Below are 17,714 nucleotides of genomic sequence, written 5' to 3'. Positions count from 1 at the left end.
GGAAGTAGGACCTTTTTCCTCAATCCCAAGCTAATGCAGCTATGGTAACACCTTATACCAATAGAAATACAACTAACGTTGAGAAAATCATCCCATCCAGCCTCACTGTCCCTCACTGCATTAAATGTTAGTCCCAACGCATTAATTGCTAAATTCCACTTATAAATACACCCTCTTCATTACATAAGTAGGTACTGTTCGAATATATTTATGAATTGAGTTGTACTCTATTCAATTGGATAATCACGATATTCAAATCAACAATTAAACAACATATCTTATTTTCATATTGTCTAATAGTATCACGGAAGCATCTCAAGGACCTTTGGTTCATACCATTGTCATAAAAGCTACCCTATATTAAGATATACTCGGTTCTTCAACCACCGGACAACTTAGATTCATATTCTTTATTAAAGGAAGAAACTTGGGGATCGAACTCAAGCCATAAGCATTATAGGTGGAAGGTTTCACCATTTGTTTCAGCCCTCAATAACATTGATTTTTGTTTTTATTGCCTTCTTTTTCATGTATAAATAGTGGGCATATAGTGGGAAAACCATGAAATCTTGGAGGTCAATGCTAGTACAAGGAGACAACTGTGTATGAACCCAAGCATATGATGCAAGAATCTCGAGGTTTGTCAACAGAATAAAACATGAATAGTAACGTTGCATACAATAACGGACATTATTATGTTCTTCACTGTAATACCATTGAGATTAGATCTAGAAATCCTATTGTAAGCAGTGTAATTACAAAAGTAATCTTCATTTTTCGTTGATAGTAAAGGTGACCAACCTTCTAACAATAGATAAAGAGAACTTTAATACAAAATCCGTGTAAGAAAGAGCCTCGAAATTTATATAACAAATGATTTGGTGAAGGTAAAAAAGTTCTTAAATATTTATAAAAGGAAGAAGAAAAATTAAAATTATTTATAAGCTAACTGGAATATACTCGCTTGGTTTTTAATGACATGTAGGGCCTATAGGGACAAATAAATCTTTAATGCATGATATGCATTAAATTTTCATTTGTTTTATGTTATGGTATTAGGATAAAAAAATATCATATCATCTAAAAAATAGATATGTTATTTTTTGTCCACCTATTACTAGGGATGTTAACAGACCGAGCCGAGTCGAACTTTGGCCTTAAAAGGTTAAGCCTTGTGATTAAATGTGTTAGCCTGACATAGCTTGTTACTTATTATGAATATAATTATCGGCATGTGGCCTGACTTATTTACAAAAAAATAAAAGTCTAGTTTAGCCTGTTTAAAAAAAATAAAATAACAAAAATTTATTCAAACAAAATATATGATCCACAACAGTAATATTTTCACAAAGATTCACAAATTCTATGTATATCCAAAAAACATAATATAAAACAAAATCATTCAAAAAGTCTGATTAACCAATAAAATGAGATAAAATGAGTTGAAGAGTATAAAAAAATATAAAAAAAAAAAAAATAGTATATAAAGCCAGCTTGAGAGGCCTTAAGGCCGAACTTTTGAATTAAAGCCTAAATCTTTTTTATTAAATGAGTTTTTATATAAATTCAATTCTGATTCCAACAACTAATTTTAGACATGTAAAGTTAAATCTTTTACAAGAGTGAAAGGCCTAAAAGACCCGGTTTAGCACCCGTACCGATTACCCAATAATTGAACAAATGCACTGGTACATGCACTAAAATTTATTCCACCTCCTCATCCAAAATTTTCCTGCATAAAAAAAAAAAGTTGATATTTTATAAATTCTCGAATCTGCCGTTAAGCTCGTTAGTATAGTGTCGTCGTTTTATATCAGCCCCAAATTTGCACCTGTTGTCGAAACTCGAAACCATAACCTTGCTCACAAAGATTAGGGGTTTGGGTTTCATTTACCATTAATCTTTCTCCAATTTCTCCAATCCCTGATTTCAACTTCCTTCCCCTCAGTCTTTATTTGTTGGTTCTGACCAATTTGCAAACACATGGTGGGTCTCTCATCACAACAATGCTGACATTGTTTTCTAGGCTGAATCAAAGCAACGCTCGAATTCCTCACAAAACAACCTCGTACCTACTATGTTCCGCATTCAAATTGTGCTCTCAATCCGAATCTGAATCTGAATCTCAGTCATGTTCTTCACAAGTCACAGTTGACATAGGCACAATCACGAGAATCATCAACGACCATCCTTTCCCAGACCAACCCCTTCACCCCACACTCCTCCACCTCCTTCCACCTTCCACCATCTGCACTTCCCTTGTGGAGAACGTTCTTGGGCGCTTGTTTGCTTCCCATTGCAATGGCCTCAAGGCCTTGGAGTTCTTCGAATTCTCCCTCAACCATTCCCACTTCCCCCCAAGTCCTGGTTCATTGGACAAGACCCTCCACATCCTCACAAGGATGCGTTATTTTGATAAAGCTTGGGACTTGTTGCAAGAAATTGCAAGAACCCACCCTTCTTTGCTTACCCTCAAGTCAATGAGCATCATGCTGTCCAAAATTGCCAAATACCAATCCTTTGAGGATACCCTTGAAGGGTTTAGGAGGATGGAGGATGATGTGTTTGTTGGCAAGGAATTTGGCACTGATGAGTTTAATGTGCTTATTAAAGCATTTTGCACACAGAGGCAGATGAAGGAGGCAAGGTCCGTGTTCGTGAAGATGGTGCCACGGTTTAATCCCAATACTAAGACCATGAACATTCTGCTCTTGGGTTTCAAAGAATCAGGTGACATTACTTCTATTGAGCTATTCTATCATGAAATGGTTAAGCGCGGTTTTAGTCCTGATAGCGTGACTTATAATATTAGGATTGATGCCTACTGTAAGAAAGGTTGTTTTGGTGATGGTTTGAGACTTTTGGAGGAGATGGAGCATAGGAACTTTGTCCCAACGATTGAAACGATAACTACACTGATTCATGGAGCAGGGTTGGTTCGAAACATAGGCAAGGCATGGCAATTGTTTAATGAGATTCCTTTGAGAAACTTGTTTGCTGATACTGGTGCTTATAATGCTTTAATCGCTGCATTGCTTAGAACTAAAGATGTTGAATCTGCACTTTCCTTGATGGATGAGATGGTTGAGAAACACATTGGACTTGATAGTGGAAGTTATCATACAATGTTCTTAGGATTAACGAGGTCTAGAGGGATTGAAGGTGTAAGTGAGCTTTACCGGAAGATGACTGAGAGGAATTTTATTCCAAAAACAAGGACAGTTGTGATGCTGATGAAATATTTCTGTCAAAATTGTAGGCTTGATTTAAGTTTAAGTTTATGGAAATACTTGTTGGAGAAAGGGTATTGTCCCCATACTCATGCTTTAGATCTTTTGGTCACTGGATTATGCTCAAGGGGTTTGGTGCAAGAAGCTTTTGAGTGCTCCAAACAAATGTTGGAGAGAGGAAGACATATGAGTGCTGCAGCATTTCTAATGTTGGAGAGGTTTTTGGTGAAGGCAGGTGACATGGACAAGTTGAAGGAACTTGACCAAATGATTAAAAAATTACAAAGTATCTTACCACCATCTAGAGGACATGCTACTGGTATTTCTACCTCCAGGGTTATAATGTAACATCTCTTAATTTCAAATATAACTTCTGCGACCTGATTTTGGTGTGTATTGACATGTACAAGAGCAATGTTGTACAATAAAGCTTCAGTTATGAGCAGGGTCCAGAGAAGGGTCAGATTCCTTGTGTAGGTCTCTAGTAGGCAATTTCACCTTAAATTTGCTAGAGACTAATTTTGTGATTGGAACCTGTGACTTCCGAATTTCCGAATCATACAGTGACAATATCAATCCTTGTGCCAAGGCTTCCCTTTGTGTATTTCTTTGGGTTAAGTTATATTTACAAACTTTTTGTTTACATTACTTTATGCACTCCCGAAAATATATTTCTAACCGAATATATTCCCAGAAGTACATAATTGAGTTTGTAAACAAAAAATTTGTAAATATAATATTTCCCAATTTCTTTAAATTGCAATTGAGCAATTTGGAGTCTGTTGAATTGTAAAGATAAAAAAAGAAGTCTTCCATGTGTAATCTTGATTAAAGTCATGTATTTATTTTTCAAGTCTATTTATACTCGGTTCATTTTCTTGGAGGCTCTGTAGAATATCAATGTTCTCCTATAAGTACCAAATATGCATATTTAAGCCTTTACTTCAACTCATGTAATGAATAGCCACTTCATTGTATCCCGAGTCACAGAATTAACGTGGTAGCATTTGACCAAGCCACCAAATATTTAAGTTTAGCTGGAGGGCAGTCCAATTCGTAATATTGGCCATTGGCAGTTGAGTGATAATTGGATGTATGAGTTCATCTCCTTTTGTTTTCAGTTATGAATTTTGAGCGAGAAACTTGACTTCAATCCTTCCTATCATCAATGTTTTTAGCCAAATGTATCGATGCACTTTTGTATAGTCCCCGTTTCAAGGCAAAAGGACATTTGCCTGTGGTGTGCATCAGAAATATACTTGGAGTTTTCAACCAATAGTTAAGCTTTTTAGGTCAACCAGCATTTGATATTATTAATGGCTGAACCTGCAAGCTATTTATATATGGTCATTTGGTGGGATGTCTTATAGTCACATTCTTTCCGTTGTCCTTCACACTTGAAATTTTTTTGATTTCTCTTCATGGAAGGCCATAATCATTCTGCTTCAGTAATCTCAAAACATAAATGTATCGGCCATGAAACATAATGTTCGTCTTAAATGAAGTAATGATACTTAGCAGTAACTTATACTCGCAAACTCTTTACACAATTCCATGCAAATCATTTGTCAATCACCCCAAAACAAGGACAGCCGTATGAGGATAAAAAAACTTACATCAAATTTTGATTATTAATTTGTTTGTATCTCACGGTTCAAATTTTCAATAAATCAGAATCGTTAAATATAAAAAAAAGATCAACCATCAAAATTAAAAATATAACTTACACCGTTATAAAATAATCTTGACCAATTACCTATCCAACAAGTTACCTAATAAAAATATTGACAAATAACTTTCTACGTTCAAAAGTAAATTTTATCAATCATTTGAGATTTAAAAAATAAAAATAAAAAACGTCCATTGCGTAATGTAGGGAAGGAATTGGAAAAGTATTTCTAAATATAAAATTCGTAATCGATTAATTAATTTGATTTTGTGAATATATATATATATATTCTACTCAAAGTCATACTCTAGATAAAAGGATTAATGTTTCTCGGTTTATGTTTTCTTTCTCTCTCTCTTCTCTTTAAATAGGTTTATATGGGGTCTATACACCTTTATGTGTATATAAGAGATATAATTATCTCTTATAACATGAAAAATATTATTCCTTTAAATAAATTATCCAAACATAACTTCATAAGTGGATGTCTTCTTCCTGGATGAACCGGTTTAATTTTCATGCTAAAGAATAAAAAAAAAAGAAACAATTTTTTTTCCCGTTCCAGACCACAAAAAGAGAATCACTTTTCTTTTTTTCATTCATCACTCTCAATCCTTTCTCTAAAAAAAATTGAAACAAAATTAAAATACAAAAATTTAATTATTATTTAATTATTATTTCCAACGACTAGCAACCCCATTGTCCTTCACCTCCACCATCCATCGACCTCCATAACCCCATAGAAGCTAGCCATCACCTCTCATCTTCATCGCGAAGCACATATCCACCACCGTACCCAACCAAAGCACCAACGACAAATCTCATTCTCGTTCGCATATCACCGTTCCACCTTTAATTGAAACCCCAAATATCATCTTCTCCGTCACAAACCTTCACGACCACCACCAATTTCGCCCGACCAATTCTCACCAAAAACCCCCCAACCCTTCAACCACTAGCCTCCCACCACTGCTGAATTTACAAAACACCACCATCGACCCACAAGCAAGTCTTTCACAATCGACCCAGCCACATTTATTGGTCAAGCACCTCGGTTGTATTGTGTTATCAGATGTAATTTTAATTCTCGGAATAAAAAAATGTGATAACAAACGTAATTATGATTCTCTGGATAAAAATAAAGGGAAAAGTGTTAATTAACGTAATTCTGATTCTCAGAACTCTTCCAAGGCACAGAATCAGACAAAAATGTTTCATCTCAGAATCAATGCTGGAGAACAGAATGATTGTCATATTTTTGTTGATATATATATATATAGAGAAAAATATTTCTGCAGTTACTGCAGATAAATTATCTGCATTTATTCTCAAAATGATGTCGTTTTGGGATTGAAATATTAAAAAATTATAATTATAAAGACTATAATAACCCTGAAATAAATTAAAAATACAAAAACACCATGATTTCCGTCTAAATTGCAAATATGGTCCAAGTAATAAAAGCAAAACGACGTCGTATTGGGCTTACGGCAGATAACTTATCTGCAATAACTGCAAAAAAGGCGAGCTCATATATATATATATATATATTTATGTCTGTGAGAGATTACACTTACAATTACTTTTATTATCATTGGATTAAAATCAAATCAACGACTCTCATTTATTGCCATTTTGTAAGTGTTGATAATTGATTTGATTTTAATCCAATGATAATAAAAGTAATTATAAGTGTAACCCCTCACAGACATAATTATATATATATAAATATATATATATATATATGTGTATATATATATATATATAATTATTTTACACCGGTATAAGAATAATATGTCTTATATCAAATTTTAATCATTAATTTTCATGAATCAATTGGTTGTGATTTATTGGTAGATAAAAGTAATTTGGAGATTTTACTTTCCTATTGTAATATATATTTTATTAAAATATCCTTTATTTTTTATTATAAACCTCAGAACGACATTATTTGCGTATTTGAATCCAAACCAGACCTATCACTTGATCCAAACCATTTTATTTTTCTTTGAGTAAAAATCATTTTAGATCCTCAGCAAATTTCACGAAGCCCTCTTTAGTCCTTAGCAAATAAAAAAGTCCATCGTGATCCTTAAAAAATTCAAAATGGACCCATTTTAGTCCTTTTGAGGACTAATATGGATATTTTTTGAATTTGTGAAGGACCTCGATTTCAACTAAATGAGTCTATTTTGAATTTCTTAGGGACCAGTGATAAACGAGTCAGGAGCCTTTGACTCGGCTCGTGAAGGCCTGAGCTTACCTGCCTAAAATTGGTTGTTGGAACCAGGCTTGGACTTGTATAAAAGCTCGTTTAATAAAAAGGCCTCAGGCTCCAATTCAAAAGTTCGGCCTTAGAGCCTATCAGGCTGGCCTAGCATATTAATTTTTATTATTTTATATTTTTTATACTACTTGTAATAGCCTTTTCTCTCTCCTCAATCCATTTCGACCCAATTTATTGGTTAAATATACTTTTTGAATGATTTTGTTCCATATTATGATGTTTGGATATACATTGAATTTATGAATATTTATGAAATTACTAGTGCTTTTGATTGTATATTTTATTTGGATAAATTTTTATTGTCTTATTTTTTTTTAAACAGGCTCAATAAGGCTTTTGTTTTTTGTAAATATGTCAGGCCACATGCCGATAATTATATTCATAACAGGCAACATGCTTGATCAGGCTAACACATTTAAACACAGGCTTAGCCTTTTAAAATCAAAGCTCGGCTCGGCTCGGCCCGTTAACACCTCTAGGAACCACGATGAACCTTTTTATTTGCCAAAAACTAAAGCAGACTACGTGAAATTTGCCGAAGACCAAAAAAAATATTTACACTTTTTCTTTTGCTCCACGGATTAGCAGGCCCACGTACACTCCTAAATAAATGTATGATGCTCATCTACATAGTTCTTAAAAAGCTTATCTGTGGGTACAAAAGGAGTTATTATGGTAGATAATAAGACTATAAAAATGATTTTATTTTTAAAGTGTGTAAATAAAGATATATTAATAATTCAATTTTAACAGATGACGGGTTATTTTAAAGGGTTCGTTTTTTGTCATGTGACATGACTAGAGCACTTTCCTGCATACACAAATCAAGTGTGGGTCCCACATTTAAAAAAAAAGTCAAACTAAATCAGGATATGACACCGTATCCTTAAGATACGGAAGCGGATCCTTGTTGCAGGAATGAACAGTGCCATTCCTGCAACATGATTCTTATATTTCCCTATTTTAAATTAAATAAAAAAACAGTTTTACTTACACACTCGAAAAATAAATTTATTTTAAAGAAGTTTTTTCTCCTAAACATACTACACTCTCATGGTCAGATATTGCATATATGTCAGTTGATTTTATTATAGATTGTCAATAATTCATCAAATATCATTATCAAGTAATAAATGCTTGACAAGTTATCTCAAATATCAATATTCTTTAAATAAAAAAGATGGGTACATAAGTAATACCCTTTTCTAAATAATGTTTTTTGTTTACCAAAATAAAAATAAATAATGTTTTTTATGCAAACATGCCCAGTTAAAAAATTCCGTACTCACTTCGCATACAAAATAGTATTCTATTTAGGGTAAACCTATCATCATGTAACATAATCTAAAGTATTTTTTCTACTCAAACAAAAATCATGTGGGTCCCATACATATAATAAAAACAAAAAATAAAAAATGCTAGTGCGAAAACCAATGTGTGAGTAGGTAAAAAAATTTATATCATGTTACGTAATATTAGTTTTTCCCTTATATTTATCCAAGATAAAATTAAAATCCATTAAAATGTTCAAGAAAACAAATAAATACATATATATATATATATATATATATTTTTTTTTTTTTGAGATTAATACATAAAGTTTTTAAGACAGAAGAAGAATATATTTATCACTTAAAAATTTTATAATCTCTTATTATTAAATTTTAATTATTGATTTTTATTAATTAATGGTTATAATTTATTAAAATTAATAATTAATTAATAAATATAATTAAATAAATTATAATTTTTAAATTAATTGAAATTAATAATTAAAATTTAATGATAAGAGATGTAAGTATACCCTCTTCTTTAACATGATAAAATAGAACGGAAAAAAAAAAATATAAGAAAGAAAAAACAGATAATATAATTTACATTTATTTTTCCTCATTATTCTGAACAACCAGACATTTTTTTCCTCCACTTTCTCTTAGTTCCCATTTTTTTCCGAAGGGGGTACTTGTGATTTTCGATCGATCCCCTTCCCTATCCTTCAATTAATCCAGATCCGTTTTTCCGAAGCAGATCCGAACCCGAAATGTACGGATTCGAAGCTCTTACGTTCAACATCCACGGCGGTTACCTGGAGGCGATCGTCAGGGGCCACCGCGCCGGCTTACTCACCACCTCCGATTACAACAATCTCTGCCAATGCGAAACCCTCGACGACATTAAGATGCACCTTTCCGCCACCGAGTATGGCCCATACCTCCAAAACGGTGCGTTTATTCCTTCCCTCGTCGATCAACAATCTCATTTTATTATTTATTTTTTCGGTGGTATCAGAAGTGAGATCTCGTTCGTTTATTTTCCTTATCGTATTTCTCTGAAAGTTAATTGTTATTATTCTTTGTTGAATGAAGAATTAGAAGAACTTCTTTATCTTATTCTGTTGCTTATTGTGTAAATAAACTAATAGATTCAATCATCGAGTTCAAAAAAAAGAAAAGAAAAAAAACATCGATTCAATTGCTTTTGTATCAATATAAGGGTTTCTACTCGTTGAAAACATGTACTTGAAATTACGAATTTATGCTTACTGGTGATGAGTTACCTATTGCAGAACCTTCTCCATTACATACCACCACACTTGTGGAGAAATGTACTCTTAAGCTGGTTGATGATTACAAGCACATGCTATGCCAAGCCACAGAACCCTTGTCAACCTTTCTAGAGTATATAACGTATGTGAACTTGACTTTTCCTTTTGCTCTCTTATTGTATTTACTGATTTACTCTTTCAATTTCAGCTTCATAATGAGGATATGTAGTTAGTTTGGGTTTGGGCTAGAAGAGATTATAATTTTGAAGAATATTTTATTAATACTAAGCTGATTGCTGCTGTAACATGATATCCTACTTAGCTTGCACGAACGGGATTTAATTCCTATTCCTTGTGTGAAGTTGAATTCAAATCATAATTGGATCCGGCGGATGAGTTTTGTGCAGCAATTTTATTTTGATGAGAATTTACTGTTATGCTAGATATACCAGAAAAAGGAGTAAAGCTTAAATCAATATACTTTCTGTTTTCATCCTGCAGATATGGTCACATGATAGACAATGTGGTTTTGATTGTTACTGGCACCTTGCATGAGAGAGATGTTCAAGAACTACTAGAAAAATGCCATCCACTAGGCATGTTTGACAGGTGGTGTAATTTCTATGCAGTTTTTGATATATTGACTGTAAGGACATAGAATTTTAATTTTCCTCCTTTCTATGGGGGTTCTCCACAGTATTGCTACTCTGGCAGTTGCTCAGAATATGCGGGAGCTTTACAGGCTGGTTCTTGTTGACACTCCTCTGGCTCCGTACTTCTCTGAGTGCATTACATCAGAGGTAAATCATCTTTCCAGAAATTTTTTTCTCCCTTTATTTGGTTTAATCAGTCTGTTTGATATCATGTTAAAGGATTTTAGTACTATTGCAGAGACTTGAAATAATCTATATCCACATCCTCTAATTTGCATCCAATAAATTGGGATAAAAAATTATTCTACGAAATTGTAATGTATAATTATCAAGAAATTAATAGCAATTAGCTGTTGATCCCCATAATGAAGAGTTGGAGACAATTTTCCCGGTTTACCTTTTTCTGGAGTATGTATACAATGGAAACAATATTATAGATAGTATTGGCATCAATGGCTTTGTTGCTTTATGATTTCGTTGATGTAGCTGTATATGTTTCAATGGTACTGGTAAATTACTTAAATATATGCTCATGATGCTTCTCTGAAATTGGACTTTTGGTGATTTGATTTTATTGATGTTATATTCTTTACTTTTTTAGGACTTGGATGATATGAACATTGAAATAATGCGGAATACTCTTTACAAGGCATACCTTGAAGACTTTTACAGATTTTGTCAGGTGAAGGGTCTGAGGCTCTTTTTTGTCCAGTAGATATATATACACTCTTGTCACAATCTCTTCCCCCCTGATTTTCATCAATTTCAATGTTATTCCTAAACAGAAACTTGGTGGTGCCACTGCTGAGATAATGTCTGACCTTCTATCTTTTGAGGCTGATAGGAGGGCTGTGAATATTACCATAAATAGGTATATTGAAACTAAAAGGTGCTGTATAACCTTTTTGCTTATCTGGATACTTGCATAACTGGCATCCATGGTTTTCACTTTGTGCAGCATTGGTACTGAGCTCACCAGAGATGACCGTAGAAAATTGTACTCTAATTTTGGTTTGCTGTAAGTATTTAGCCCTCAGCAAAATATGTATATTTTGTTTTTTAAATTAAAAAATGTTTATATACTATTTTGGAATGCTTCTTTTGCTAATGATTGACTTATTTTAAACAGTTACCCATATGGTCATGAGGAACTTGCTGTCTGTGAGGACATTGATCAGGTATCATTTGCATCTCAGTCGTGTGATGTATTAGCATTAGGTGTTTTCCATCTTTCAATTTGTACGTTTCTTGGGGCCTGCTAGACTGTGTTTGTCAGGGTGGTTGCTTTGTGTTTTTAAATAGCCAAGTCAGTGTAATATCCTGCCAGTGTTAATGTTGGTTGTTTTTACCAAAAGATGAATTGATGATTGAAACTTTTATGATTTTACTTGTCTTTGGTTTAAGCATTGTTGTATGACTTAAGCTGTATTAATTTGTTGGGCTATTGTCTCATGAGTCCGTGACTGATACTTGCAGATGTTTATTTTGGGGTGTCACTTTTAAGCTTTCTTTATTTGAGCTCCTTTATCTCCTATTGTCGAGGAATATATGATTTGATTTATTTTAATTTCATTTGTAATTTGTACTTGGTTTTGGCTTCCGGTTTCCAAAGTGTTTTGTGTAGTTGAGTGGTTCATTATCCTTTTCTGTTGGTATCTGTCCTGAAATATTTGTCAATCATCACTTATTTCTAGTTGATTTCTGTTAGCAGTGCTTTTTGGGCCTTAAATCTCTTATCTGGTTGCTCATGTAGGTTCGTGCTGTTATGGAAAAATATCCCCCCTATCAATCTATTTTTGCCAAGTTATCATATGGAGAGAGCCAGATGCTTGACAAGGCATTCTATGAGGAGGAGGTGAAGAGGCTTTGCTTGGCATTTGAGCAACAGGTTTGTTTTTTACAGTTCTGAGTATCATAGTTTCTGGTTTATGGAGTGAATTAGTTAAATATTTTAATGGTTGCTGGATCTTTCTTACCAAGTGATGGAAAAAAATGGAAGTCATTGGGCTAGAAAAAATTTGATTGGCTTAAATGTAATTGTTTTATTCTTTGTCCAGCTTATGTCTTATTCATTACTAAGCCACCCTATTTTGTCTATATTGCAGTTTCATTATGCTGTGTTCTTTGCATATATGAGGTTAAGGGAGCAGGAGATCAGGAACCTAATGTGGATTTCAGAATGTGTTGCTCAGAATCAGAAGTCGAGAGTTCATGACAGTGTTGTCTTCATATTTTAGTCGGATTACTATTAGAGTTTGTATGATCCTTTGGACAAATTGTACACTTCCCGCATTCTGCGTATGAGTTGCCGATTTATAGACAATAGGCAGTCACTGTTTAGAAGATTGTGATAAAAATAAGTAATCTTATGTTGATGAAATCTTCTCTTATATGGAAGGAAGATTTTTTTTAGTCAAATTTGATTAAAATATGTTCGGTTTGAAAAATGTTAAATTCAATTTGTATGTTTGTGATGTTTACAATAAATATTCATATGGAATAAACTAAGCTGGGTCTACGCATTGCTTGCTTAATCTCTTATGTCTGTTACTTTCCAAACTTGTGGTCATGACCAGCATAAAGGATAGAACTAACATAGCAAGTCTAATAGAACAAATAATAATAATAAAATCAAATGTGCAATTCTACCGACACGAGAACTAGTTGGGGGTGGTGTCTCCATTTACCAAACTAAACTGAGTTCATGGCAATGGATTACAAGAATACTATCATAATAGGTCTAAGGTAGTGCATTGATGAAGAATAATGAAGGTATGAGTAAGCACAATAGGGCTTTATGTCAAATTTATCCCCGCTAGAATATTGAACCGCTAGGTAACATGTACTGCGACAAATTTACTATACTGTTAACAATGTCTATAGGAAAAATTATTCAATTGCCAGCATTTCCAACATTAAAAAGCTAAGGGAAAGATAGGCCGATCAAGTTATAATACAAATTATAAAGCTTATATATTATTCATATGCATAGCAACAAACATAAAGGCTAGTTAATGACTCACCAGAATACATTCACATGCACAAGACCTAGCTAGCTAGATAAGTTCCAGCTTATTAGAGATCGATTTGCATACGACCTTTGTAATACAATTACAACTCACCGAAAACACAACACAAGGTAATTACAAGAAATTAATCAAGAGGGTAATAGAAGGAATAATGAAGAACTTATTGAGCAAGTAGGTAGTATTGCTCTACCCACAAATTCTTTCCCAGTGCTGGGACCATTTCCTGAGCTGGCGTTTAACAAATGTCGTTTGTTCTTGAAACAATTTATAAAGGCGGAACTGTGTCAACCCAAATATGGAAACAACAACGAAGGCCAAACTGTATGTGAAAGTAGTTTTCTTTTTGTCCCCCTCCATTCGAATGGTGAGCAAAATGGTTGCAGCAAATGCTAACATTGTGCAAATAAGGGAGAAGAAGAGCATAATGAATCCCCACTTAAGTTTTCCAGGCAAGGACTTATGGAAATCCCATAAATCAAAAGAAGAAGTGAGGATGGAAAGGAACATGACAACGGAACCCAATGAGCAGGCAAGAGAGACAACATCCATGATAGTGAAAACTCGAAAGGCTGAAGAGTGATGCAATACAGGTCTACCTTCTTGAGTCCCTCCTGGGATGGCATAAGCAGCTGCAAAGACAACACCAGCAATGAGGACAGCCACAGTGGAACATGATTGAGCTGTTTCTTTCATCCACTGCTTTGCTTGATCATGCATCTCTGCATGCTCTATGTCCAAAAGATCCCCTGCTGTCAGATCATTTTTGTCCCGATGCATTAAGTAGTGCTCAGGTACTATTTCCTCAACTCGCTGCAAAATATAAACCAAATTATAAAGATTAGTGGCATTAACTTTTTTATTTGAAAACTACTTAACGTTTATCTATTTTTTCCTCCCATATTTAGTTTTAGGTGTCCTTCCCATATAATGAAAAAGCACACACATATATAGATACGGGAAACGATTCGTTTACAATTTTTTTTACAAATTACACTATATACTCCTGTAAGTAAATAGTACTTCCAAGAGTACATAATGTAGTTTGTAAAGAAAAAAATCTGTAACCCTCTCCTGTAGATATATATGTGTAGAAATTAGAAAAGAAACTGAGGTAATTTGAAAAGCAGTGGTACTTACGTGATACCAATCCAGCTCATCTTGCAATTGGTATGCCACACCCGGTAGTACTGGTTCTCTGTAATACTCCATGCTCGCAGCTTGGTGCAATACAGTACGATCACTTATAATTTTGTCATCTTTTTTAGTTATACTTATACGTGCTTGCAACGACTTAAATGCTGCACTTCTCTCTATGAATTCATAGATTGCAAGCTGACGGTGCTTCACAGCAATGTGCAGTATGTTGAGACCATCCTCATTAACGTGAGAAATTGCCTCTGGATTCATATCAATGATCATCTTCACCACTTCTTCTATCCCTGAAGCAGCAGCCAAGAATAGCGGAGTTTGCCATGATGGTTGATTTTGTTTATTTTGCTGCTTGATTTTCTCATTCTTCTTCAGCTCAATTTCTTTTCTTTTCTCTGTGACGTTGGAGGGAAAATCATCTGGTAACACAACCAGTGGCTGGATATCGTTATGAGAATATAGCCACGACTCGTCCTTCTTCACTAGCAAGTTAGCTAGATGCTCTGCTAACTTATGTCTCTTCTTTTGTTCCCAAATTTTATTAATACAATTAAAGCCTGCATGGATATTCAACGCAAAAGATGAATAGTTTTATATTTTATATTATATTTTTAACTAGCATTAAATTATATAACCTGGGTTACACAAATCAACTATATATGAAAAGAGAAATTAATTAACGTCTATATTTTTTTGAAAATATTTCAATCTGTTCATTGCTTCGTAACTAATTCGATTTGGGGCGGGTCCATGATTAAGGCTTTAAACCTTTCCTAAAGGTGATACCGGAGAGATTCGAACACATACTCTCATACTCACATGTTTAGCTCCTATGCATCAACTGAGCTATCACTATTTGTTAAGTTCTATATTATTTCAGCGTATTATTGATGGATAGGTCATGATACCTTTTTGAAGGTGTTCCCAGACAACATAGTAGTTGAGCCTTGAAAAAACTGCATTTTCTACAATCCCTTCAGTTAGTTAATATGATGAGACATTATTCACAAATCGGAGAATGGGAAAAGGAAATAGCAAAAGAAAAGAAAAAGTAATAGTACTTGATTTGGGTGGATTTTCATTTTCATTTTCATCATCTGATTGGCTCCTTTCTATATCTCTTGAGGATTTGAACGAAGTATTTCCGTCATCATCCAATTTCAATTCAGTTTCATATCCTTTTTCGGGAAGTACTTAATTTTCATCCAAATTGCAATTAATGAATACAATCATTGAGATGAGAGAAACAAAAAAAATTAATTAGATAATACAGCTAGCCGGGAGCTATGAGAAAACAAAAAAAATTGTAAAACAAGTTTTTCAGGTAAGTGAAGACAGAGACGTACACTTATATATAAGATCTTCACGTAGTCCCATTTCTAGCGTGTTTGTACTCTTGAAAGCCATTCGCATTCTTGATAGCAGCTGAAGACTCGTCAATTCCACATTATTATTATTATCATTTACCACATACTTTTCTTCGGCTAGTTTTCCATCAACCTTCTCCATCAACCAAATAGCAACGTCTGCATCATACAAGGCATTTTATATTCTTAAATCGTTTAATATATATCTTCCTGTTGAATGGAATTTTTTTATGTATCAAAGGTGAATTATAACATTACGAAGCACGTAAATCAATTGATAAGGGATGATTACTGCTTAACCAGTGGTCTCGGTTTTGAGTATTTGAAAACTCAGCTTTGTTATTTTGTTATCCATGTGATTCTACTTGACTCGAATAGAATTAGTAGAGTAAACTCAAATGATAAGACTAGTCAAATAATTGATGAAAAATAAATAAATACCGAAATTAAGCCCTAGCACACACGCGTGGAGAATGGGATAAGGCTTTTGGTATCTTTTTCCATGCTGATCCTTCTTCTCCACAAGTTGAAAATGCTTAGACTCTAGTGGACGCTTGCGATGTATATGTTGGAGAATCTTTAGGTTCCCGAACCTTGCAGCCCTGAAAACTGGGGTTTCACCACTCTCGTTTCTGAATTCTAGCATTGCATGCAGCGGATAAAAACGCATGATGACGTCCACCATCTTGAGATCTTCGTTAAAGACGGCCTCGTGAAGGAGGGTGTTTCCTTCTCTATTTGGTTTCTCCAATGCATTTTTCTTCTCATTTTCATTTAGCTTGTTCAGTAACTCATGTAGGAGTTGTCGAGTTCCTGAGCGTGCTACGGCGTGAAGAGCAGTGTTCCCAAACAAATCGAAAGGGTCGAGCAGCTTTCCCTTGTTTCTATCAAAGATTTCCTTGAAATGTTTCCAATCTTTTTTCCCAGCAAGTTTCTGTGCTACCACCATTTCTCTGTCAAAATGATATTTCGGCACTCCCATTTTGCTCTCAGTCTCACTGATGACACTCTCGACCTCAGAAAAACTCATGGTTTATATATACACACACACACTTAACCAACGATGCACACATATAAATAAGCTATTGCTGAATGAATCTATTCAATATATATATAGAGAAAATTAAGAGTTCTTGCGTTCGACAAATTAAGGACACCAATTCTTTACTATGTTTGCAAGCAAATGGCACAAGACATGTACCATTCCACATAATATTCTAAATGCTTGTTTTTTTATATTATTCTATGCTTTTAAAGTAAACTAAAATGTAGAAAAAGAGAAAAATTATTTTGTTTCTACACGAGGGTTAATTGTCATGGTTGTTGTTAGCACATATAATCAACAATGGGCTTAAAAGTAACAAACCAAAAATTGGATGAGTGGACTTTTTACTTGTATGATTCTTATTTAATTCATTTTTAATTGATGTGTCACTTAATTATTTTTTAACAGTTGGCAGATGGAATATACGTTTGAATAACCAATAAATGAGATATAACTTGAAATTAATATACAAACAAAACTGTGATTTTATATGAATCCATGGTACGAGGAAGGATTGTTTCTACTTGAGAACAGTAGCGGACCCATAAAATTTTATTTATGTCTACACACTTAGTGGTGACTGGTGAGGGTTCGGGTAATAAAAAATAAAAGAAAATTTTAAATATATTAAAAAATAAAAGATTATAAACAAAAAGAGAAAAGAAAACTATTCACATATAGCAAGCTTTGCTATTTTCATGCATATCTCATTTTTTGTAAATGTTATTTCAAGTTAGAGA

The 17,714-nt window shown here is 33.8% G+C and overlaps 4 protein-coding genes and 1 long non-coding RNA gene across 6 annotated transcripts; 2 read left to right on the top strand and 3 right to left on the bottom strand.

Moving 5' to 3' along the window:
* Positions 1-1,808: 1,808 nt before the first annotated feature.
* Positions 1,809-4,034, top strand: LOC133318001 (pentatricopeptide repeat-containing protein At3g61360). The gene has a single exon (XM_061519925.1). It carries the CDS (start codon positions 2,007-2,009, stop codon positions 3,576-3,578), a length of 1,572 nt encoding a protein of 523 aa, XP_061375909.1. The 5' UTR covers positions 1,809-2,006; the 3' UTR covers positions 3,579-4,034.
* A 5,054-nt stretch (positions 4,035-9,088) lies between these two features.
* On the top strand, positions 9,089-12,875 carry LOC133317973 (V-type proton ATPase subunit d2). 2 transcript variants are annotated; one of them, XM_061519890.1, is made up of 10 exons: positions 9,089-9,408; positions 9,753-9,873; positions 10,233-10,340; positions 10,429-10,531; positions 10,986-11,066; positions 11,194-11,255; positions 11,343-11,402; positions 11,514-11,562; positions 12,138-12,272; positions 12,490-12,875. In XM_061519890.1, the coding sequence occupies exons 1-10, from the start codon at positions 9,228-9,230 to the stop codon at positions 12,619-12,621; spliced, it is 1,032 nt and encodes a 343-aa protein (XP_061375874.1). In that variant the 5' UTR covers positions 9,089-9,227; the 3' UTR covers positions 12,622-12,875. The 2 variants fall into 2 exon arrangements, with proteins under 2 accessions (XP_061375874.1, XP_061375873.1); XM_061519889.1 differs by having other exon boundaries at positions 11,170-11,255; positions 12,490-12,874.
* A 562-nt stretch (positions 12,876-13,437) lies between these two features.
* On the bottom strand, positions 13,438-14,659 carry LOC133317969 (uncharacterized). The gene is made up of 2 exons (XM_061519881.1): positions 14,551-14,659; positions 13,438-14,223 (listed from the first exon to the last, which is right to left on the bottom strand). The coding sequence occupies exons 1-2, from the start codon at positions 14,620-14,622 to the stop codon at positions 13,600-13,602; spliced, it is 696 nt and encodes a 231-aa protein (XP_061375865.1). The 5' UTR covers positions 14,623-14,659; the 3' UTR covers positions 13,438-13,599.
* Positions 14,660-14,897: 238 nt separating this feature from the next.
* LOC133317971 (uncharacterized) lies at positions 14,898-15,767 on the bottom strand. The gene is made up of 3 exons (XR_009752411.1): positions 15,624-15,767; positions 15,471-15,527; positions 14,898-15,119 (listed from the first exon to the last, which is right to left on the bottom strand). It is a non-coding gene; the product is annotated as an uncharacterized LOC133317971 (long non-coding RNA).
* Positions 15,768-15,882: 115 nt separating this feature from the next.
* LOC133317994 (uncharacterized) lies at positions 15,883-16,959 on the bottom strand. Its single transcript, XM_061519917.1, has 2 exons — positions 16,371-16,959; positions 15,883-16,088 (listed from the first exon to the last, which is right to left on the bottom strand). The coding sequence occupies exons 1-2, from the start codon at positions 16,957-16,959 to the stop codon at positions 15,883-15,885; spliced, it is 795 nt and encodes a 264-aa protein (XP_061375901.1).
* Between the last annotated feature and the right edge of the window lie 755 nt (positions 16,960-17,714).

Source organism: Gastrolobium bilobum, unplaced genomic scaffold (assembly GCF_033153095.1).
Source record: "Gastrolobium bilobum isolate Gb01-03AN ecotype WA unplaced genomic scaffold, APGP_CSIRO_Gbil_v1 utg26319, whole genome shotgun sequence".
In the NCBI taxonomy this organism is placed as follows: Eukaryota; Viridiplantae; Streptophyta; class Magnoliopsida; order Fabales; family Fabaceae; genus Gastrolobium; species Gastrolobium bilobum.
Note: the sequence above shows the minus strand (reverse complement) of the source record. Positions and strands in the feature narration are given on the sequence as shown.

Excerpts from the sequence above, each read along its gene's own strand:
- LOC133318001 (XM_061519925.1), top strand. The coding sequence starts at position 2,007 with ATGCTGACATTGTTTTCTAGGCTGAATCAAAGCAACGCTCGAATTCCT.
- LOC133317973 (XM_061519889.1), top strand. The coding sequence starts at position 9,228 with ATGTACGGATTCGAAGCTCTTACGTTCAACATCCACGGCGGTTACCTG. Across the intron at positions 11,403-11,513 it reads TACTCTAATTTTGGTTTGCT|TTACCCATATGGTCATGAGG; the intron begins GTAAGTATTTAG and ends TATTTTAAACAG. Across the intron at positions 12,273-12,489 it reads GCTTGGCATTTGAGCAACAG|TTTCATTATGCTGTGTTCTT; the intron begins GTTTGTTTTTTA and ends TCTATATTGCAG.
- LOC133317969 (XM_061519881.1), bottom strand. The coding sequence starts at position 14,622 with ATGGAGTATTACAGAGAACCAGTACTACCGGGTGTGGCATACCAATTG. Across the intron at positions 14,224-14,550 it reads ATGAGCTGGATTGGTATCAC|CGAGTTGAGGAAATAGTACC; the intron begins GTAAGTACCACT and ends TATATTTTGCAG.
- LOC133317994 (XM_061519917.1), bottom strand. The coding sequence starts at position 16,959 with ATGAGTTTTTCTGAGGTCGAGAGTGTCATCAGTGAGACTGAGAGCAAA. Across the intron at positions 16,089-16,370 it reads TGTGCTAGGGCTTAATTTCG|ACGTTGCTATTTGGTTGATG; the intron begins GTATTTATTTAT and ends TGTATGATGCAG.